We start from the raw sequence: 24171 nt of genomic DNA, 5'->3' as shown, positions 1-24171 counted from the left end.
GCAATTTCTGCTCTACAATGAGCTAATCTGCATATCTACAGCAGTTTATTTCCCAGATATCGCTGAGCCTGCCTCTCCCTATAGGATATAGATGGTTGTGTCCTGTTTCTCAATATTTATTTTCCAATTTACCAGGACATACAAAGTAACAAAACCTGACTATATTAGAAAGTGTCTAAATGCCTAGAGAGCATAATGTGTGTGGTAATATAAGGAAGCCAACGAAGAGTGTAAATGACAGTGATATATGCAATCTATTGGATTGTAATGAATCTGCTATTACAGAACTGCAATCTACTGCTAGACTGAAGCTAATTGAAGTACTACATGTTCTTTGACTGCATATAGAAGACTTCAGATCCTTCCTACTATATGGCCAAAAATACATGGACACCTCTCCAGAGTATTGAGTTCAGATGTTCCCAGTGAGGGGCACTATTAATGCTACGGTATACAAAGACATGTTATACCAGTGTTTCTCAACCAGGGTGCCCCCTGGGTTCCCCCAGGATACTGCGAGCATGGGACCCAGTTTGCCCTTGATCAGCCTCATCAGTTAACATGGTGCAGGTGGGACGGTTGTCAGCATCATAACAGCCAAAGATGCTCTAGGGGCAGGATGCATGGGGGTTGATTTACTAAAACTGGGTTGTTGTTTTTTTTTTTTATCAAAAAGGTGTTTATTAAACAAGTTCAAACAATTTCCAATATACATGTATTTACACTTCCTGGTGTTTACTGGAATTTGCGGTGCCGACTGATATGTGGATTCAGGACCAGCTGGATACATCTTGCTGACTGATTATGAGTGAGTGAGTGAATAACTTATATAGCGCTACAAATGCGAACTGAATCGCCTCAAGGCGCTTGGTATCCATTTCCTTCCATTTAGCCTTCAGAAAAGATGGGTCTTGAGTTTTTTTCTAAAGACCAGGTGATTTGCTTCCGTTCGGATATTAGTTGGTAGTGCGTTCCACAGTCGAGGTCCTTGGACTGCAAATCTACGTTCTCCTTTGGTCTTGTAGCGGGCCTTGGGGATTTGTAGAAGATTTTGGTTAGTAGAACGGAGAACGCGATTGGTGGTGTGGTGTTTTATTTTCTCGCACAGATATTGGGGGGCGGTTCCTTGTACACATTTGTGCGTCAGGCAGAGGGCCTTAAATGTGATTCTGTTCTTTACGGTCAACCAATGGAGGGACCTCAGGGAGGGAGAAATTGACTCCCAGGGTTTTTTTCCCGTTACCAGTCGTGCCGTTGTGTTCTGGACGACTTGTAGGTGAGCGATCTGGTATTTTGGGAGACCGAGGTAAAGGGAGTTGGCATAGTCGAGCCTGGAGTTGATTATTGTACCTACCACTACTGCGGTGTCTTTTTCCGGGATGAACGGAACGAGTCTGCGTAGCTGATGGAGAAGATGGTGGGATCCGCTGACTACGGACCCAATTTGTGCATCCATTGTCATGTCAGAGTCAAAAATGACTCCGAGACTTTTGACCTTGGTGCTTGGGGTAATGGTCTGTCCCAATATGAGCGGGGGTGTCCATATTGCCCTAGCAAGTCTCTTTTTGCTTGCGTGGAGCAGAAGGAGTTCTGTTTTTGATCCATTAAGTTTAAGGCGACTTTCTGTCATCCAATTATCTATCAAAGTGAGGCATTTTTCAAGTCCGACGTGTTGGTCCTTTTTGTTGTTTATTCGAAAGTAGAGTTGAGTGTCGTCAACGTAGGAGTGGTAGAGTAGATCCTGGTTACTGATAATTAGATATTAAATAGCACGGGTGACAGGGGGGACCCTTGGGGGACTCCACATGTCAGAGTTCGTGCTTCCGGGGTGAATGATCTCAGATTCACTATCTGGGATCGATTTTCCAGGAATGAAGCGAACCATGGTAGATCGGAGTCAGCGACTCTGGCTACTTCTGTGAGCCGAGTCAGCAACATTTTGTGATCTACTGTGTCGAAGGCCGCACTAAGGTCCAGCAGGATCAGAAGACATGATTCTCCTTCGTCTGCTGCTTCGAGAGCATCATCCCATATTTTGAGAAGTACCGTTTCTGTGCCGTAACCTGGACAAAAATCTGATTGTAGAGGGTCCAGTAGTTTGTGGGAGTCTAAATGGTGTTGTAGCTGTTGTACTACAGCTTTCTCCATAATCTTGGAGAAGACTCTGAGGCTGGTTATAGGTCGACGGTGGTTTGGGTCCTTCGGGTCAAGGTTGTTGTTTTTTAGAATGGGCTTTATTATGCCTTGTTTTAGGTCTTCCAGACCTTTTCCTGCTCCCAATCTCTGCCATGCTATTAGAGCCTGAAGGAAGGGCTCTGATAAAAAGAGGGGACTGTGTGTGTGTTTGGGGGCTTATGTATAGGGGAACTCTAAAGTATAAGGGACTCTTATGTGATGCCACTGTGATGCCACTGATTTGAAAAGTGGACTCTGACATGAAGAGGCTCTGATGTTATGGGAGACATCTGACGTGATGGGGGCCTCTGAGTTACAGAGGATGTCTAGGGCTAGAATTATTGCTCTCGCTCTAACATTCGCAGAGATATCTCATATGTGTGTTTTGCGCACCGTTTTCATATGTGGGCGGGACTTACGTATGTGTTCGCTTCTGCGTGCGAGCACACGGGGACCGGGGCACTTTAAAAAAAAATATGTATTGTTAATTTTACTTCATTTTTTTTTTTACACTTAAAAAAAAAAAAAATGTGATCACTTTTATTCCTATTACAAGGAATGTAAACATCCCTTGTAATATGAATGACATGACAGGACCTCTTTAAAGTGATACATACATTTATATATATATATATATAAGAAAAAAATGAAATTTGTTTCATAGCCGAAGCGGCGCCATTTTTTTGAATGCAGAGGCCAGGCGTGACGTCATAACATCACGCCCGGCCTCCGACGATCATAGAGACGATCATAGAGACTCCGGCGACCATCTGGTCCGCTGGAAATCTTTATGAGCACAATCCGGGGCCGGCAGATCCTGTCTCAGACTCACTGATCCGAGCGGTGAGTCGGGAGAAGCACTGGAAGGCGGGGAAGTCCCTTTTCGCCGCCCATAAGAACGATCAAGTGGTGGAACAGCCGCTATGATCGTTCTTATGGTGAAGGGAATCGTGGGCTGAAAACGGAAATATCTGAATGATGCCTGTAGCTGCACCCATCATTCAGATATACCACCACAAAGCCCAAGACGTCATATGACGCTTGTTGTTAATAGGTGGTACAACAGCTTGCAATGTATTGTCATTGCCATTTTTTTTCAATGACACCTTAACATGCATACACAGACAAACGCAACTCAATGCAGAGGTCATCCCTCCTTAGTAAGTTACTAAAGAAGAACAAGTATGTTTATATCAGGTGTTCTGACATTTCACTGGTTCTCAGACTCAGTCAGTAAGCAAGAATAACAATGACAGTTAAGGATGTTGTACCTTCAAAAACAGGTCACCAGTGGCACTTGCAGCAATTCCTATCCTCAGTGGTTTAAGAACAGATGAGAATATCTGATCACTAGAGGGTTTATGCTAAATGAAAAAAAGATTCAATATACGTACCTTTTTGGGTGATCTGGGTCTTCAAATACAATTTCCCCCACCACACAAAATGGTTTCTCCTGCCAGTTCGAATGTCCCTACAAGATTTAGAAGCTGGTGGGAAAAACCACAGCATGCAGTGGGGGGAGTAGGGATTTAACACAGCCAGAAATGTTTAACGTCTGTAGTGGTCAGGTATCGGTAAAGCAGGCCATTTTGAAGACACCAGCCATCAAAAATGTAAGCTCCTAAGGCAGCACAGCATCTTCTCCTACTTGCTGGGGTTAGTTTACTATTCACCCTGTAATAGCAGAGTCACTTAAATCACCCTAACCAGCCTATATTTGATAGCTGCTCAATGGCTCTCATGTATTTCTGCACTGGGTCCTAAAATTAGTTCCCTTCATGGATTGTCTCAATAAACTTTGCAAGCTCTACTCTTAGGCCTCGTACACACGACCGAGTTGCTCGGCAAAAACCAGCAAGAAACTTGCTGGGAGATATTTTTTTGCCGAGGAAACCGGTCGTGTGTACATTTTCGTCAAGGAAACTGTCGAGAAACTCGACGAGCCAAAAAGAGAGCAAGTTCTCTATTTCCTTGACGGGAATGGAGAAATTTGGCAAGCCGAGTTTCTCGACGGCTTCACAAGGAACTCAACGAGCAAAACGATGTGTTTCGCCCGTCGAGTTTCTCGGTCGTGTGTACGAGGCCTTAAATGTATGGGTTTTGCCCAATGCTCCAGATAAATCCAAAACAGATGGGTAAGACGGCTATGATTCCTGTGTGTTACTTGCTTTAATGTGACTGTGCAATAAACATGTCAGTAAAGGGTTGTGTTCTGTATTACCACTATCAAGTTTCAATACACTTTTAATGGAAGACTGGGGAAAAAAAACACACTAAAATGTCTAGTCCCAAACACACATGCTCACATATGAACCATTTACAACTGATATATGCAAATACCAACATTACTTAGCAGACAGAAGCCACCAGATGAGCAGATCATCATGGGAGACAGAGTCTGGCAACAACTGCTGAGAATCAATTATGGCTGATCCTGAACAATACTTTTCTGCTAACGCATATCTTAACCTCGATCCTTCAGTTCAGCCATAAGACCTCATTTGTCCAATAACTGTCTCTAATTCGAGACAATGTTATCTTCCACCTATTTTCCCTGCGGCCTGAGTGAATACATGAACAGAATGCTCTTCGATCGGCCAGCGGTTGCTGCGTATTATGGATGCACGGCAGAGGAATTGCCATCCTCAGAAGACCACATCCCAAGGAATGCTTAGTTTGGCATTTCATTGCTTGCTGTCTCTTTTATTTCTGTATAAATGTTGCAGCTCTTACTAAAGGGCTCAAGACAGAATACATTAACATAAATATCACAGACCTGCTTTAGCTCCGAAAATTAACGGAGCCAAAAATAGAGGCACAGATTTTAATCTCCCTGTGTTTTCACCGATTCCCCAGAAGTAACACCAAGGAAAGGTGACAATAGAGAGACACATGCTTTTATCAAAGGGCTTGTGATATATTTTATAAAGATTTTCAGCAAAGGTTTAAAGTGCAGCTGTAGTCTTGATAGAAATGACAAGCAGTACAGTAAACCAAAGGGATTGGAAAAGGTCAGCATTGCTTTTGTTTTCAGTTATGAAGGTTCTAGGGCAGTGATGGTGAATCTTTGCACTCCAAGGGCCAGATTCAGGTACAGCGGGCGTATCTGTGCGGCGGCGTAACGTATCCGATTTACGTTACGGCGCCGCAAGTTTTTCAGGCAAGGGCTTTATCCACAAAGCACTTGCCTGTAAAGTTGCGGCGGCGTAGCGTAAATCACCCGGCGGAATTCAAATTTGGTGGGTAGGGGGCGTGTATCATTTAAATGAAGCGCGTCCCTGCGCCAAACGAACTGCGCATGCGCCGTCCCTAAAATATCCCAGTGTGCATTGCTCCAAATGACGTCGCAAGGACGTCATTGGTTTTTGACGTGAACGTAAATGACGTCCAGCCCCATTCACGGACGACTTACGCAAATGACGTAACTTTTTAAAATTTCAGCGCGGGGACGGCCATACTTAACATTGGCTGCGCCTCATATAGCAGGGGCAACTATACGCCAGGAAAAGCCTAACGTAAACATTGTAACTTTACTGCGTCGGCCGCGCGTACTTTTGGGAATTTGCGTATCTAGCTAATTTGCATACTCGACGCGGAAATCGACGGAAGCGCCACCTAGCGGGGGAAAAAATTGCAGTTTAGATCCGACGGCGTAAGAGACTTATGCCTGTCGGATCTAAAGGATATCTATGCGTAACTGATTCTAAGAATCAGTCGCATAGATACGACGGGCCAGATTAGGACTTACGACGGCGTACATGGTGCTGCGCCGTCGTAAGTCCTTTCTAAATCTGGCCCCAAGTGTTTTGGAACTACATTTCCCATGATGCCCGTGCACTCTGCAGTGTAGTTGAGCATCATGGAAAATGTAGTTACAAAACATCTGGGGTGCCAAGGTTTGCCATCACAGTTCTAGGGTATTTAAGAAAGGCGGACTACAGTCAAAATTGCAAACGTAAGAAAACGCTATAAGCAGTGGCAGAGTTGATTTTCCTTAAAGCAGAGGTTACCCAAAAAAATGTTTTTAACATTACATTCAGCCGAGTTGTCCTAATGACAATCGGCTGTTTTTTTTTTTATTTCATCCCCGTACATACCGTATTTTCACCGCCGCTTCCGGGTAGGTCTTCTGTGGGACTGGGCGTTCCTAATTGATTGACAGGCTTCCGACCGTCGCATACTGCGAGTCACAAGTTGCCGAAAGAAGCCGAACGTCGGTGCGCAGGCACCGTATAGAGCCGACTTGCAGTCCGGCTTCTTTCGGCAACTCGTGACGCGCTGTATGCGACGGTCGGAAGTCTGAATGTAATGTTAATTTTTTTTTTTTTGGGGTGAACCCCCGCTTTAATTTCTTTCAATGGGAAAGCATTAATTGGGACGGGGGAAAGGGAGGGTTAAAGGGAATGTAGGGAGATTCACCCTCTCTATTTGTCCTGTTTACCATTATCATCGAAAGTGAAAGTAAAAGAAAATCACAAATTTTGGGTTGTCCCCAGAAAAGTAATAGAGAGGAAATGTTTCAATTGTGACACTAGTTCTGTTGATGCTGTTCCCTCAATTTTGAGGGCTTTCCTCGCACTTCCTGTTTTGCCTATGGGACAGGAAGTCAAGTGAAATCTCCCCAATGGGACATTGATGGCAAAAAAATAAATAAAAAATTGTTACTCCGTCCAAACAGTAAAATTTTTTTTATAATTTCCTTTAGTTTTTTTATCTCAGATGTAAGTTTATATAGACAATTGAATAACTGGCACAATTGGGGAGTCTTGGGGACAAGAGAGAGTTGTAAGCCACTTCCCTAGTATGCTACCAGATCTATCTAGTTTAAATGGCAGAAAAGGCATTTGCTCCAAGCCTACCAGGGCAAGAGCCCAACAATATTAACTGGAAACCACTCTGGCGAGGATGGGGAAAGCTCATGACTCAGCTTTCTGATGCACTATGAATACTTAGCAAGGTCTAGTTACTTAGAAATACTAACATCTCCACAGAATAGAAGATCTTGCCAACATTGACCAACTCATATCAGTGTTCCACTTTATTAAGAACTGTTGCTCAGAGAAGACCATTGTCTTGCTGCAGTGCTAGAATTCACGAGACGACTGTGATGCAGGTGAAATGTGAATGGTGGTTCACATCACTGTGAAAGCCTGACTACACAGGCAGGAGGCCCTCTTGTTTTACAATATGGAAGATATTAATTTATAAAGAACACCCTTTTTTACGGATTACTTTTTTGTCATTCGGATCAAGTTTGAGGCCATACAAGAACACATTCTGTAACAGCAAGTCCACAATTTCACTAGATGGTCAGTGCATACCTGACGTGCCTGTGCTGCTGTCTCTTTGCATCCTCTCCCAAACGGTTCAAAGATGGCGAGCGGCTCCGGGGGACCTGGGAATAGCTCCCAATAGTTTTTACAGTGCCATTAGGATTATTCTGCATCTGTTGCAGCAACTGTGGTGAGAGGCTGCGGTGTAAAGAAGATGAGGCAGCAGACCACTCAGGAATGTTGTTGACGTTGAGGTTGTTGTCACTGTTGGAGCGGAGGAGGACTCTGGGTGCTGCCAAAGTGCTCTGTAGCCCCCTCCTCCGGTGTGAGTAGCTGGGAGCTTCCCTGAACGGCACTGAAAGACAAAAATTTAATTAAATGAGACATACAAAAATTTGTAAAAATGGAACTAAAGACCAAAAAAGAAGATCTGTTTTTCTTTTTGGACTATAGTACAGACCAAAAGTTTGGACACACCTTCTCATTCAAAGAGTTTTCTTTATTTTCATGACTATGAAAATTGTAGATTCACACTGAAGGCATCAAAACTATGAATTAACACATGTGGAATTATACATAACAAAAAAGTGTGAAACAACTGAAAATATATTTCATATTCTAGGTTCTTCAAAGTAGCCACCTTTTGCTTTGATTACTGCTTGGCACACTCTGGGCATTCTCTTAATGATCTTCAAGAGGTAGTCACCTGGCGCAGCACCCCATCACTCTCCTTCTTGGTCAAATAGCCCTTACACAGCCTGGAGGTGTGTTTGGGGTCATTGTCCTGTTGAAAAATAAATGATGGTCCTACTAAACGCAAACCGGAGGGAATAGCATGCCGCTGCAAGATGCTGTGGTAGCCATGCTGGTTCAGTATGCCTTCAATTTTGATTAAATCCCCAACAGTGTCACCAGCAAAGCACCCCCACACCATCACACCTCCTCCTCCATGCTTCATGGTGGGAACCAGGCATGTAGAGTCCGTCCGTTCACCTTTTCTGCGTCGCACAAAGACACGGGGGTTGGAACCAAAGATCTCAAGTTTGGACTCATCAGACCAAAGCACAGATTTCCACTGGTCTAATGTCCATCCCTTGTGTTCTTTATCCCAAACAAGTCTCTTCTGCTTGTTGCCTTTCTTTAGCAGTGGTTTCCTAGCAGATATTCTACCATGAAGGCCTGATTCACACAGTCTCCTCTTACCAGTTCTAGAGATGTGTCTGCTGCAAAAGGTGGCTACTTTGAGGAACCTAGAATATGAAATATATTTTCAGTTGTTTCACACTTTTTTGTTATGTATAATTCCACATGTGTTAATTCATAGTTTTGATGCCCTCAGTGTGAATCTACAATTTTCATAGTCATGAAAATAAAGAAAACTCTTTGAATGAGAAGGTGTGTCCAAACTTTTGGTCTGTACTGTATGTCTCTGCTAAGGAGATTTTCCCTCAGTTCCTTTATTTTCATTAGTAAAGAAAATGAGCAAAATCTCAAGTAGGAACAAAGACTGCGATTTTAAACACCAAGTAGGATTAGAATCTTTTCTAAGTTTCAGACACCATCTTTGCTCCTGTTGGGGCAACTCCTTTCACTTCCTTAGGTGGTCACATGAAGACTATGATGAGCTGGTTTGTTTTAAACCATAAGCTACAAATCAGAAACAATCCAGAAGATGAATAAGTAACCTAATTTCTTTTGATTGGCTTTCAGGTCCACTAATATTTAGCCAACTTAAGCATGTACTACATGTGTCAACTTTTCAAAAAAATTATAATCAATTTACATATTTTAGCAGGAAAAATATGTGCATTTATAATTTTTTTCAGAGGAGCCTGCAGAGCATTGCACCTGCGATCCGTAGATCTTGGGTGCGCTGTCAAACTCCTGCAGCATGTCTTCCAGCTTTGTGCCTGTACCTCCATACAGGCTTTCTGTTACAAAGCTGAAGGATGGGTGAATGAGCCACAAAGGCATCCATCAGCTACCTCACAGTTCTTTGAGAACTACAAGCTGTCTGCCACGGTGGAAATCGGGACTTGTAGTCTCTTCATTCACAGATTCCTGTGAATGAATGACATGGCTGAGTGGGTGAATTTGAAATGTGACAGTGATGAGTGGGGGTGGGCAGAAGTGTTGGGCAATAGCTGAAGCGAGTTACAAGTTATACCCTAAATATCGGTGTAACATGTTACACCTAAAACAAGGGTGTAACATGCTCCAAAGTGAACTTATCCTTTAAGATTGATTGAGAAATTTGCTTAAACAAGTAGTAGATAAAGTACTTTATACAAAATGAGCAGACTTATTATCTGAAAGTAGGTGGACACCCTTCCAAATGATTGATTTCAGGCATTTTCGGTGAAGGGTACTGTTAATGCTATAGTATACAGCAGTGTTTCTCAACTCCAGTCCTCAAAGCACCCCAACTGGTCACAATTTCAGGATTTCCCTCAGATGAAACGGCTGTGGTAATTACTAAGGCAGTGAAACTGATCAAATCACCTGTGCAAAATAATGAAAAGCCAGAAAACATGACCTGTTGGGGCGACTTTGCGAACTGGAGTTGAGAAACACTGGTATACAGCACTAATACATTGTGAGCTTCCACCCTTGTGGGGATGTTTGGAGAAGACCTTTCTCTGTTCCCCACTCTTGTTCCAACATGACTGTGCCCCATGCACAAAGCCACCTGGTTTGACATTTTTATTGTGGTGGAGGTCAATAATCTCTGAAAGATGGAGTCTACTGAACAGGAATGGCAACAGCCAACCAAATCTTTTAAAACAACCTACCTAACCTCACACATGCCCTTTTGGGTGAATGGGCACAAAATCCCACAACAACACTTCTATATGTTGAGGAAAGCATTCACAGAATAGTGTAGGATTATATAGCTACAAAGAACTTGTAGTAATAATAATAATAATAATAATAATAATAACTCCAGTGATTTTGAAATGATATGTCAAGTGTGATGGTCAGGTGTTCAAGACTTATGGTCATATAGTGGGGGTATATATATATATACTGTGAGGGATTAGCTCAACACTATAGGGTGTGTGAGATTCTCTGGATGAGTTCACACCACTTTAAACAGGTACAGAAAACAAAAGTTAATGGTGAAACACTCATGTAATTTATTTACGAATACTATATACAATATGTACTGGAGCAAAAAAAAAGTGAGTACACCCCTAAGTGAAAATGTCCAAATTGGGCCCAAAGTGTTAATATTTTGTGTGGTCACCATTATTTTCCAGCACTGCCTTAACCCTTGTGGGCATGGAGTTCACTAGAGCTTCAGAGGTTGCCACTGGAGTCCTCTTCCACTCCTCCATGATGACATCACAGAGCTGGTGGATGTTAGAGACCTTGCGCTCCTCCACCTCCTGTTTGAGGATGCCCCACAGATGCTCAATAGGGTTTGGGTCTGGAGACATGCTTGGCCAGTCCATCACCTTTACCCTCAGCTTCTTTAGCAGGGCTGTGGTCATTTTGGAGGTGTGTTTGGGGTCATTATGTTGGAATACTGCCCTGCGGTCCAGTCTCCAAAGGAAGGGGATCATGCTCTGCTTCAGTATGTCACAGTACATGTTGGCATTCATGGTTCCCTCAATGAACTGTAGCTCCCCAGTGTCGACAGCACTTATGCAGCCCCAGATCATGACACTCCCACCACCATGCTTGACTGTAGGCAAGACACACTTGTCTTTGTACTCCTCATCTGGTTGCCGCCACACACGCTTGACACCATCTGAATCAAATACGTTTATCTTGGTCTCATCAGACCACAGGACATGGTTCCAGTAATTCATGTCCTTAGTCTGCTTGTCTTCAGCAAACTGCCTGCTTTCTTGTGCATTATCTTCAGAAGAGGCTTCCTTCTGGGGTGACAGCCAAGCAGACCAATTTGATGCAGTGTGCAGTGTATGGTCTGAGCACTGGCAGGCCGACCCCCCCCCCCCCACCCCTTAAACCTCTGCAGCAATGCTGTCAGCACTCATACGTCTATTTCTCAAAGATATGGATATGACGCTGAGCACCCGCACTCGACTTCTTTGGTCGACCATGGCGAGGCCTGTTCTGAGAGGAACCTGTCCTGTTAAACCACTGTATGGTTTTGGCCACAGTGCTGCAGCTTGGTTTCAGGGTCTTGGCAATCTTCTTATAGCCTAGATCATCTTTATGTGGAGCAACAATTCTTTTTTTAAGATCCTCAGAGAGTTCTTTGCCATGAGGTTCCATGTTGAACTTCCAGTCACAATATGAGAGAGTGAGAGTGATAACAACAAATTTAACACACCTGCTCCCCATTCACACCCGAGACTTTGTAACACTAATGAGTCACATGACACCGGGAGGGAAATGGCTAATTGGGCCCAATTTTGGAAATTTTCGCTTAGGGGTGTACTCACTTTTGTTGCCAGCTGTTTAGACATTATTATTGTGCGTTGAGTTATTTTGAGAGGACAGCAAATTTACACTGTTATACAAGCTGTACACTCACTACTATACACTGTAGCAAAGTGAAATTTCTTCAGTTTTGTCACATAAAATAATATAATAAAATATTTACAAAAATGTGAGGTGTGTACTCTTTTGTGAGATACTGTATATACACAAACACACATGCAACTGTATTATATATGCACACGCACTTTTTTTCACCAGACCTGCATCTCTTACTCCATATTGATTTTTCCAAAACAACAGATGTACTCCAATGAGTACTAATTACATGTAGCCTACATCATTTCAGAGTTTGTTTTGAAGCAACAAACTGGATATTCCTTCATCTTTCATTTAGTTGAAGCCGATTTTTTTGTTGTTCTAAGATGTACAATACAGTCTCAGGGAGAGTATTGAGGCACACAATATTCGTAACATTACAAGCCATGCCAGATTGGAAAGAGCTGCCAAGCGTTTCTGTGACTGATAAACACACAGGAGATGGGGTGGAGAGAGGACGAGATCTGGAGACCAGTTATCTGTAGCACCAAGTTATATATAGAATAACACACACAGCCTCTGCATGCAGCTTGCCACTGACAGCTCAGTATGGGTGGCACTCATTACAAATATACAGATGTGCCGTACAGTATCATTCTGATTATTAAACAGCACAGCCTCCGCCCTTTCTTCATGGCAGAGCAGGTCCTGTTAGACTTTCATATATAAAAGATATAGAAATAGTGGGCCAGATCCACAGCCAGCCGCCGTAACTTAAATATTCCCATTTAAGTTACACTGCCGCAAAATTTCTACCTAAGTGCCCGATCCACAAAGCACTTACCTAGAAATTTTCGGCTGTGTAACTTAAATCCGGCCGGCGCAAGGCATTCCTATTCAAATGGGGCGGAAAAAAGAACCAACTCACATATGATAGCATGTAGTTGCCATCATCCCATAGTACTACAAATATATCGAAAATATTCAAATGGGGCGAGTCCCATTTAAATTAGGCGCGCTCCCGCGCCGGACGTACTGCGCATGCTCACGACGTCATTTTCCCGACGTGCTTTGCGCGGTTTTACGTTGCGCCGGGTTTTGAGAAACGCGACGGGCTTAAAAAAAAATACGAGTTGCAGCGGAAAAAAAAAATTGAAAAAAAAAAGACGGCGACGCGGGATAGAAGGGTCTACTTTTACAAGGCCTAAACAGTTTAGGCCTTGTAAAAGCAGCCCTAATTTTGCGTTTGCAAACTAATACTTACAGAGAAAAAACGAAGCGTAAAAGCTTTGTGGATCTCCGTAAGTGCTAATTTGCATACCCGAAGCGGCATTTCAACGAGAAATGCCCCCAGCGGCGGCCGAGGTACTGCATCCTAAGATCGGACAGTGTAATGCCGCGTACACACCATCGCTTTCTGCGATGGAAAAAAACGTCAATTTAATTGACCGTGTGTGGGCAAAAACGTTGTTTTATGTCTTCTAAAAAACGACAGAAAAAAATTGAAGCATGCTTCAATTTTATGTGTCGTTTTTGGCCGACGTCGTTTTCTGTGTTCTAAACATTGACCGTGTGTACGTAAAAACGTCGATTTAAGCCCGCGCATGCTCAGAAGCAAGTTAGGAGACGGCAGCGCTCATTCATGTAAAACGACTGTTCAGAATGGAATCAGCACATTCGTTAAGGTGTTTTTCAGCTTATAGACAAGAAAATAAAGCGCTTCTTTAACCCCTGCTTTTAACTGCTACCCAGAAATGGACGTTTGTTGCGGCTGATCTTGTTGCATAGTTATGACAAGCTTTTAATTAGTTTCTTTCTTGTTTGATAATGTTTATGTTTGTGTTCTGTTATTTAGTTGTATCTTCCATCTTAAACATTTTAAATATATATATTGGTCCACCTAATTTTTTTTTTTTTAATTTTTGTCACCAATTTGATTAGTAATCTCTATTTTGTTTTTATTTAGGAGTGTGTGAAGTGTCTGCAACAACCTAATTTTTTAGTTAACTCACCCACAAGCATGTTTTTTGACCTTGTTAATGTTTGCATTATTTATTTTGTAATGGGTCTGCCCATTCAATACTGATCTCTCAAATCTACAATAAAGAAACATGTTGAAATTTGGCGGAAAAATTAACATTTATTTTAGTCTTCCTAAAAATTTCAAACAAAAAAGGTGGCAACCCAAAAACACAACATAATAAAAACAAAGATGCCAAGGTAGGCAGCACTTTAGAGCATGCTTGATTTTTTATGAAAACAAGGGTCCCCGAAGCCACAAATACAGCCTGTGAGTCCACATAAAAATTCCATCAGGGGCACCGTATTATTTCTTTGCCTTTTTCTTCCCAGCAGCCTTCCCTGCAGTCTTCCCTGCAGCCTTCCCGGTAGCCCGAGTCCTTGGGGGCTGGGTTCCTGGAGGAGATGAGGTGGCAGGAGCCAGAGCAGCCTCATGAGGTGGAGGAGCAGGAGCAGGTGCAGGAGCAGGAGCAGGAGCAGGAGCAGGAGCAGGAGGAGCAGGAGCAAGGACAGGAGGAGCAATCCGCACAATGTGGGTGTCGTCATCGAGCTGCCCCAGGGATGCCATGGTTATGGCTTGGAAGATGAGGAGTTCGCAGCGCACACGCTGGCTCTGCTCCAGATTGTACATCTTGGCTGCAATGAGCGCTGCGAACCCCTCAACTTCACTGGGTGGCTCTCGGATGGCTGCAGTAGCTTGGCGAAGCAGGCCCTGGGTCTCCTCCTCCATTTGTCGCATACTCCTGAGCCGTTTATTGGGATTGCGGAATGGAGGGATCCGGGAGATGGTATCCCGCCGGCGTGCCTCCTGGGTCCCACTGGGGCCTGCCACCTCCTGGCTCCCAGTGGGCTCTGCCACCTCCTGCCTTGCAGTTGGCCCTGGCTCCTCCTGGCTCCCTGTGGGCCCTGTCTCTTCCTGGCTCCCTGTGGGCCCTGGCTCTTCCTGGCTCCCTGTGGGCCCTGGCTCTTCCTGGCTTGGGTCTGCCTGTGTATCAAAAAAAGGAACATATGTTATTTGTGTTTGTCATTAATCACACACATTTTTACAATCATGAGTGATGCAAATTGAATGTCAATATATATTACACACAGGGTCGCCATCCTTAATTATGTGGCCCCTTAAACACCTTCAGACATGGTCCCCCTGGAATTATGTGGGTTGTTGCATGCCTAATTTAGTAAAGAAGTGGCCTTTTCCCCAAAAATTAATTTATTCAATTTAGTGTCAACTAGATAGTACTCAAAAAGGGTGTCTTCCATCTGGGACCCCTTGCAGGTGTATTGCGTTACTCCCCCCTACTGGCCTATCTGAAAATGCCACCCACTCCTTCCTAAACATTATTAATTTGCCCATTTTGACCCCATCATGTTTTCCCACTACTGACTATTGATCCTATCCCTAAACTTACGAGATTCACATAGAATTTAGAACAATAGTAACATACATTTACCATTATTACTATACTTGTCATATACTAACTAAATTCATACAAAAAACACATACCATTCTCCATGGCTCACAATTGGGGTCCTCCAGGAACTCTTCCTCTTCCTCCGAGCTTGCCTGCTCTTGTCTGCAGGGAACACTGGAGGATTGGCTGCTGGGAAGCTGGGAGCTACCTCTTGGGGGAAGGGTAGACATGGATGTCCTGGTCTCAATGTGGTCGTCCAGGAACTGCAGCTGACTATAGTACCACAGGGTTGGTTTGTATATGGAGTCAGCTGCAGCCCCAGACCTCATTGAGGCCAGGACTTGGACCCGTTGGGCCCTGTAGGTTCCCCCTGATGGAATTGATTTTGCTTTTCACAGTGGCTGTTGTGGCGTTGGGGACCCTTGTTTTCACAAAAACAAGCATGCTCTGTCTAGCTTTCTCCCTGGCATCTTTGTTTTTATTTATTGTGCTTTTGGTTTGCCACAGAACTGGATGTTCCTTCCATTTTTGGATGAATTCTGTCAGGAAGTCCGCATCCTTGAAGGCATCCATTCTTTCTGCACATGAAACAGAAGCCAAAACATAATGTAATTAAAGGCACTAGCTTACTTCCCCTAACTAGCCCACAAACTCATTCCCTATTCACTATAATAAAGTCGGAATAAAAAACTTACGTCTCGTCGTTAGGAAAGATCGTGATTTACGCCTTCTTCCACAGACTATGCACGCCGTTTACAAACACGTCCCATCCCTTTTACACTACGCACGCGTGACGCTCCGCACGACACCCCGCCCCTGACGTTCGGTATCGTCCTTTCCACGCCCCTTCTCTGTCGTTTGGTGAGTGAGAAAAGATGGACAACATGGAGGTGTATTCTAGCTCAAGCCAGGAGGCAGGCCAGGCCCAACCACGCCGCAGATTCCGCTGCAGAGCCTCCAACATGAGCTTTAATGAAATGGTGGAGATGGTCACCATATTGAGGAGGGAGGACTATGATGCCAAGCATGGCCCCTACATGCATCCCAATAAAGTAAAAGCCCAAATTATGGAGAAGGTCATCCGTAGGCTCCAGCGGAAGTTTGGGAAAACCAGGAGCAGAGAGCACCTGCGCAAAAGGTGGTCGGATTTAAAAAAAAGGGAACCCCACCAACTTTACAGAATTAATAGGGTGATTCGAAGAAGAAGTAAGTTTTTTCCATGTGTATTTAATTATTTTGGTGTGTTCTTTGTGCCATTTTTTTTTTTGGGCCAGGTTGACCATAAAATGAATATTATGAATGTGGACGCATGATGCAGTCGTCGTAGTCGTCGTTCATTCGGTGACTTTCAATAATCCAAGACCATATTAATGAGAAATGGCATCATGCCTAGTTTGCATGTGCAAAGGGGAGTTGAAGCACTGTATCTGATCAAAAATCGTAAATTTATGAATTGTGGGCGAATGAACGACGACTCCTATGACCAATTAGTCGACACAAATATGAAAGTTGTGACATTTTTGGGGCTTAAAAAAAAGGTGTATTCAATTCTGGAATAGATGGAAATGTGTTTCAGCTTATTTTAGAAGAAACGTAAATACCTTGAGATTCACAAAAAGGAGCGTTTGCTACTCCTTTTTTTATTGAACATGTGTACTCAGTAGCACAATTGTTTGTCACAATCACAACCTATGTTGGGTCACACACAGGGGTGAGCAGATCCAGGGGAGACTTGTTTAGCTTACATATCTAAAATTAAAAATTGGGTTAACAGATTTGACATTACTTTGTGAATGGATTAAATACTGGTCTATTTTCTTGATAATTGTTTAAAAATCAACAATAGTGACCTTTTGTTTATCATTTATAAATTTTTGGGTGTCATTTCATGCCGCTCGTAATGGTTGAACCTCATGTTTTCCCTTTCTTCAATCTTGTAGGGCACAATGAAGCAGAAAGGCAGGAGGCACAAGCCAATCAAGCCACACCCCCGAGGGATGTAGAGGAAGAGGAACCTGCCTCAACATCCGGTAAAGTAACATCTACCACTTTTTGTGTGAATATAGATATAGGCATACAATCTTTTAACACATGTTTTGGTTCCACATTTCAGGAGGAAATCGGGCTGGTCAGGGACTGGACACGTATAGTGCCCAGCTCCTCATCGGCGAGGTTCTCACCTGCAGGGCCCAAGTCGAGGACATACGTCTGGCCTGCCGTGAAATACGCCACAAAGCAAAGACGCTGGAACGGCAGCTTAAAAATTTTATTAATGTTTTGGGGAGGGTTTAATTGTTTGTGTATTTCCTTTTTTCCTTGAATTTGAAAAAAAAAAAAAAAAAAAAATAACTAAATTATATTTTGTACTAATCAAAAAAGACCAAAAAAAAAATAACTAAATTATATTTTGTACTAATCAAAAAAGACCAAAAAAAAAAAAAAAAAATTATATTTTGTACTAATCAAAAAAGACCAAAAAAAAAAAAAAAAATTATATTTTGTACTAATCAAAAAAGACCAAAAAAAAAATAAAAAAATTAGATTTTGTACTAATCAAAAAAGACCAAAAATAAAATAAAAAAATGATTTGTTGTACTAATCAAAAATAAAAAAGTAACAAATAAATAACATTTTGGACTCCAAACAATTTGTGTGTAGTTATTGGTATCAATGCAGACTCATTCAATTACTCAGGCATATTTGTAGAGTTATTAAGATTTAACACTCATGGGAATTTATGACATCCCAAACACATGGCTGCATGAGAACCTAGGAAAAAGAAACATTACCCCCCAAAACTTACAAATAACTAAAATCAAACAAATAAACACTGTTTCATCAAACAAAAAGTAAATTTAATTATTTAGTCAAGATCAGGCATTGCAATGGCCCCCCTCCCCATAAAATAGTGCACATAGGATTGACGCACTGCACGTGCGGTTTGGGGGGCCAAGCCTCTATGGCTAGCCTGATGTCCCGGCTCCGGAGCCACAAGATCAGCCTCATCAGGCAATACCGTCAGGTAAGTTTGAGAATTTCGTTTCAAAAAATTGTGCAAAATGCAACAAGATAGGATGATGTAATTCCACTTGTATTCCGCCAGGTTTATTGCTGTTAAAAACAATCTGAATCGGCTGGCCATGATTCCAAAGGCATTCTCTACCACACGTCTTGCTCTGGCCAGCCGATAATTAAAAACCCTCCTCTCATGGGTGAGGGTGCGTACGGGAAATGGCCTCATGAGGTGGGGACCCAAACCAAAAGCCTCATCTGCTACAAACACGAAGGGCAGACCCTCTTCGTTCTCCTCCGCAGGTGGCAATCCTAGGTCCTCCAACCGAAGCCGTTGGGCGAACTCCGTCTCCGCAAACACACCGCCGTCCGACATCCGGCCATTTTTCCCAACATCCACGTACAAGAACTCGTAATTTGCAGAGACCACCGCCATCAAAACAACGCTGTGGAACCCCTTGTAATTGAAGAAATGGGATCCACTATGGGGTGGGGGCACAATGCGGATGTGCTTGCCATCAATGGCTCCTCCGCAGTTCGGAAAGTTCCAACGCTGGGAGAAGTCCGCTGCCACAGTCTGTCATTCCTGTGGCGTGGTGGGGAACTGGATAGAAAGAAAATAAAAAATACATTAAAACAAAGATTTTGAACAGAATATAGCTAAAATTACAAGGGATCCCACCAACAATTCCACAAAAAAGGTTAGTATTAAAAAATAACATGTGAACACTTAAGCATATTAATCACCCCCCTCTGATGTTGAAAAAATATATTTAGGGGGAGTGGGGCTCAAGATGAGTTTCTCACATGAGAAACAACCCCCCAAAAAAAATCTAACTAAGAAAAATAATTATTAGTATGTAGTTCAAAAATCTAGGGGGGGGGGGTTTGGACAATGGAGGCCACAAATAAACGGGGATATAGGGACACACAAAATGCAGCACTACAATGGAGGCCACAAATAAACGGGGATATAGGGACTATGCTAGGTGGGTTTGGCCACAACATAGAATGATGGACAGGTTGGCTAAATTAAATAAACATGTAGGGCTTTACTAATTGTGTAGAACAGCATACATAGAGACAAAGTGAGCATTCTGAGCATATTAGAAAAGTTTTTTTTTTTTTTTTTTTTTTTGGGACATAGTTTGACCATTGAAAGAATACCACTTACCTTAACATAGTCCTCCTGAAGAACCTGAATGATGGCCGAACAGGTCTCAGGGATTATGAGGCCCAGAGCCTGGGGGGAGATGCCCGTCGAGAACTTCAAGTCCTGCAGACTTCTCCCTGTTGCAAGGTAGCGCAACGTAGCAACTAGCCTCTGCTCAGCAGTGATGGCTTCCCGCATAACGGTGTCCTGCCTGGTGATATATGGCGACACCAAAGCCAAAAGCTGCTGAAATACGGGGTCAGACATCCTAAGAAAATTCCTGAAATCATCAGGGTTATTTTCTCGGATCTCCCGCAGCAGAGGCATATGAGAGAACTGGTCCCTGCGTAGCAACCAGTTCTTGGTCCACAACCTCCTCCTCACCCTGTTCATGGACCGTCGCTGGGATGCAGCACACATCCTAACAACAAGCACAGCACGATCTCGGCGACGAGTTCGTACCCGCAACATGGCTAGAAAACGGTCGTCAAATCAGATCAGACTAAAAATTACGCCCTGAAGTAAAGAATGGCCTTTGAAGAACGACCTGCTAAACAGCACCGTGCACACAAAACGTAATGCCTAAACAAATACGTCCTTAGTACAAGCACTGTATCACAGATCCGACAACAAATAGACAAACTGTACGACAGAAAACGAAATTTAAAGCACAGTCACTGAAAATCACGAATCGTATCTCACCAAACTTTTACTAACACGCAGCAACACGATATCAGCAAAAGAGGCCGTCTTCCGCATGGAAACGACCCTTTATAGTGACGTCGTGCGTGATTGACGGAACTGCGCTGTGCTAGAGCGTTGTGAAAATGCGATGGTGTGTATGCTACGTCGTTGTTCAAATTGAAGTTTGAAAAATGACGTTTTTTTAAAGCACATAAAGCGTCGCATTTTTCCATCGCAGAAAGCGATGGTGTGTACGCGGCATTACACATGTCAGATCTTCTCCCTATCTATTGGAAACTGATTCTGTAAATCAGTTCCAAAGATAGAAACAGGGATACGACGGCGTATCAGTAGATACGCCGTCGTATCCCTTTTGTGGATCTGGCCCTGTGTTCACTAGGAATTAGTCATCATCAATGAGTATAAGCAGTACTGTTTTACAATCGCCACAAATGTTCAGTCTGTGAATGTGCTAGGCAATATACAAGCTTACCTATGTACATTAAATGCCAAGTAAACAGTGATAATATAACCTAATGGGAACAAAGTATGTGGTTGAGTATGCATTCTATGGCTGAAGGCATCCATGTACAACACCACCAATCTTTAAACACCTGCATGGAAGAGATTGTGCTCTCTTTCTTTCATCACTCAGAAGCTGGAGTCAATGAAAGGCATATACACAGAAAAATACATGGTGATGCTGCCAGAAATCCAATGAGCTCCTAGCTTTCTGTTGTTGCCTGACAAAGCTGCCTCTGTTTCGTTGAAATACCAAGTTCTCCCTGGCTGGACTACAGAATTCTGCTTATCCTTGCCCCTCTCCACTTGTATACATAGATTTATTTATTTTACCAGCAAAACCATACTACTGCCTTGACACCCAAGGGTGTGCCCACAAAATGTGTGTTGGGTAAAGGGATGCTGGGAGATTTAGTATATTAAGGCCTACCATAGGGCACCATGCTGTTCCCTCCTCCTAGAAGTTGCCTATGTAAGAATTCTTAAGCCTGGTGATGATGCCACAGGGAGTAATAAAAGTTGTTTCTTGCTACAGAAACTGATAAAAGAAAAACATAATGTGGGGACATGTTCTAGATCAGTGTATCGCAACCTTTTTTCAGTCAATGAATGCACCCTTTAAAATTCTGCAAAATCACAAGGCACCACATTCTAAAACGTAAAAATCGAAACTAATAGTTTTACATTTACATTAATATCCACACAAGTAGGACACCGGACGTTAAGGGTGACTTATTCTTTCAAAGCAAATACACCTTTGCACACTGGTGTTTCTCTTCTTCCTCACTCAGCTAATGTGAACCCAGTACTGATGGAACAATTTTTAGGCCTCTTTCACACTGAGGTGTATTTCACGCGTTTTAGCGCTAAAAATAGCGCATAAATAACGCCTGAAATAATCCTGCCCCAGCATTCTCAATGTGAAAGCCAGAGGGCAGTATTAACCCTTTTTTGGCCGATAGCAGGGGTTAAAACCGCACCGCAAGCGGCCGAATATCGTGGTAAATACGACGGTATGGCGGCGCTAAAATCACGCCGTTATACCGCCACCGCACCTTCCCTGCCCAGTGTGAAAGGGACCTATTTTCCCAAGGCACCCCTGAAGAAACCTGAAGGCACCCTGACTGAGTAAGGCTGTTCTAGATCAGTGGTTCTAAACCCTGTCCTTAAGTACCCCCAAAAGGCCAGGTTTGCAGGTTTTCCTTTATCTTGCACATGTGCTTTAAATTAGAGTCAATAGCTTGGTATTTTGGACAGCTATTTTATCTAATAAAAATTCCCAAAACATGGCCTGTTGGGGGTACTTGAGGACATGGTTGAGAACCACTGTTCTAGATGAACCAGCTTAAAATTTGGATTTATACTATATCCTGGCATATCAAGCCCCTTTGTAATTATAACTTTATTTTTCTCCTTATGTCACCTGAGAGTTGCACTGGAATCCTAAACATACAACCACTTCCAATTTCTTGGCTTGTGGCTGATGTAGATGTCTTTAAATGCAGAAGTAGTTATATCAAAAAAGCATCTGCTGAAACCACTGCTTCTGATATGCTAGCGGCTGGCACATGGACTTGTTCTTTACAATGTTATACTAATGCACATGCAGCTTCATGTATGAAAATGTATGACCCAACACAAAATTGCACGATGCCGCTGCACAGTGAGCTCTATCAATGTTTTATATGTAATGGTATTGGTGTCAGTGCTGCTCTTTTTTGGCCTGCTCTATAGCAGTCCCTGGCCTCAGCAGTAAAGCTAGATTCTGGAGCGCAAATGCAATGTCAGCTGGCATTTTGTTAATGTGCTTGCGTCCTGTTGATATAAAACTCCACACTATTACTGCTCAGCAAAATTAAAAAGCTTAAGGCCTCGTACACAGGACCGAGTTACTCGGCAAAAACCAGCAAGAAACTTGCTGTTTTTTTTTTTTTTTCGAGGAAACCAGTCGTGTGTACACTTTTCGACGAGGAAACGGTTGAGGATCTCGTTGAGCCAAAAAGAGAGCATGTCTTCTTTTTCCTCGACGGGAATGGGGAAATTTGGCTCGCCGAGATCCTCGACAGCCTAACAAGGAACTCGACGAGCAAAACGATGTGTTTCGCCCGTCGAGTTTCTCGGTCGTGTGTACGAGGCTTTAGTGTTGCTTCACGCATGTGGGAAAAGCATATGGGAAATTGTTCTGCTTATAGAAGGTAGAACAGTTCATATATTGTACGTGTTGTGTTGTATTTCTAACAATATAGAAAAACTAAATTTTAAATGCAAGCATAATCTTTGTGACATGAACATATGCAAGAAACATGTACTGGTGGCCTTGGTGGCTTTGAGAGGCCTTCTCTCAGAATGGGAACACCTGGCCTTCACAGAAGGAGAAATATACATATTTTCAGAACCGCAAGGTGCTGACCACAGTATAGAAATTATTAGGAATCAATAATGCAATATATATTTTTTAACTATGAGGCACTCATTTATTATGTTAGCTGTTACTCAGCACAAAAATTCTAACATTAAAGTGGAACTTTACTCAAAAAGGGAAGCCCTGCTAGTTTATTTCTTTCCCCACAGCCGGTAACTACATTACTGGTTCTTTTTGGGGAAGAGGGGAGAGAGAGTAAAAAAAATTTTTTGTGCTCTCACTTCCGCAAACCTTGCCTAGGAGAGGATGGAATCTCTCCCGTAGCCTCCTAGGACTCTGTCACTAGTCCCAAGAAGCTGAAGGACCATTCACAAAAGAACCACAAGCCTGTTCAGCAGGGAGCTGGCTATGGTTCCCCAGGAAGCCACAGTCGGCTTCTGTATCCAACACGGTGGCGCCAGGAACCTGCAGCAATAAGAAGAACTAGCTGCGGGAAGACATCGGTGGACCCCAGCCACTGCTATGTACCTGATTTTTAAAATACTGTAGTTATTGACTTTTAAGAAAACAAATAACAAACTGAAGTTCCTCAGATTTATTTTAATGATTGTGTTTCTAACCTTAGTAAATAGATAGGAAGGTAGGTACTTTTTTTTCTTACATTTCTTTACTTACCAGGACAAAACTATGTCATACAACCCGGGGGTTTTCATGGGCATTTTTATTCTTTCATCTGGAGGAGGGGTTCTCTCAGCCAAGCACACCCTCCTGTCTGCATGCTTGAGCCAAGTGCAGATGGATTTCAGGAAGTAAATTCTGCATCGATCATCTGTCCTTACTCAAGATGGGCACAGCTAAAAGTGCTGGGGGGGGGGGGGGGTTTCATTGTGATTTCTCAACAAAATTAATCACGAAGACACGGATTGACGGGCAAGTTTGCTTTGAACATAAAGTGTTCTGCTTTAATATGTTAGTTCCTTATCTCTACGTGTTTTGAAGAGCTTTACATGTTCCATGTGACAAGGCTGGGGAATTTGTAACCCTGTGCAGCATCCTGTTCACAAGATGCTGAGAAGCTGCTTCTGGCATCTTCTGAAGAAAAGAACAGGC

General features: G+C 43.0%; 1 protein-coding gene across 5 annotated transcripts in view; it reads right to left on the bottom strand.

The window, feature by feature from the left end:
• SHANK2 (SH3 and multiple ankyrin repeat domains 2) overlaps window positions 1-24171 on the bottom strand; it is a 530251-nt gene that overhangs the window by 336102 nt on the left and 169978 nt on the right. For all 5 annotated transcript variants that reach the window (XM_040328114.1, XM_040328117.1, XM_040328115.1 and 2 more), the window contains one exon: window positions 7497-7803. In XM_040328114.1, coding sequence (XP_040184048.1) covers window positions 7497-7803 — 307 coding nt within the window. The remainder of the gene's footprint in view (window positions 1-7496; window positions 7804-24171) is intronic.

Source organism: Rana temporaria, chromosome 11 (genome assembly GCF_905171775.1).
Source record: "Rana temporaria chromosome 11, aRanTem1.1, whole genome shotgun sequence".
Classification (NCBI taxonomy): domain Eukaryota; kingdom Metazoa; phylum Chordata; class Amphibia; order Anura; family Ranidae; genus Rana; species Rana temporaria.
This window is presented reverse-complemented; position numbering and strand designations above follow the sequence as displayed.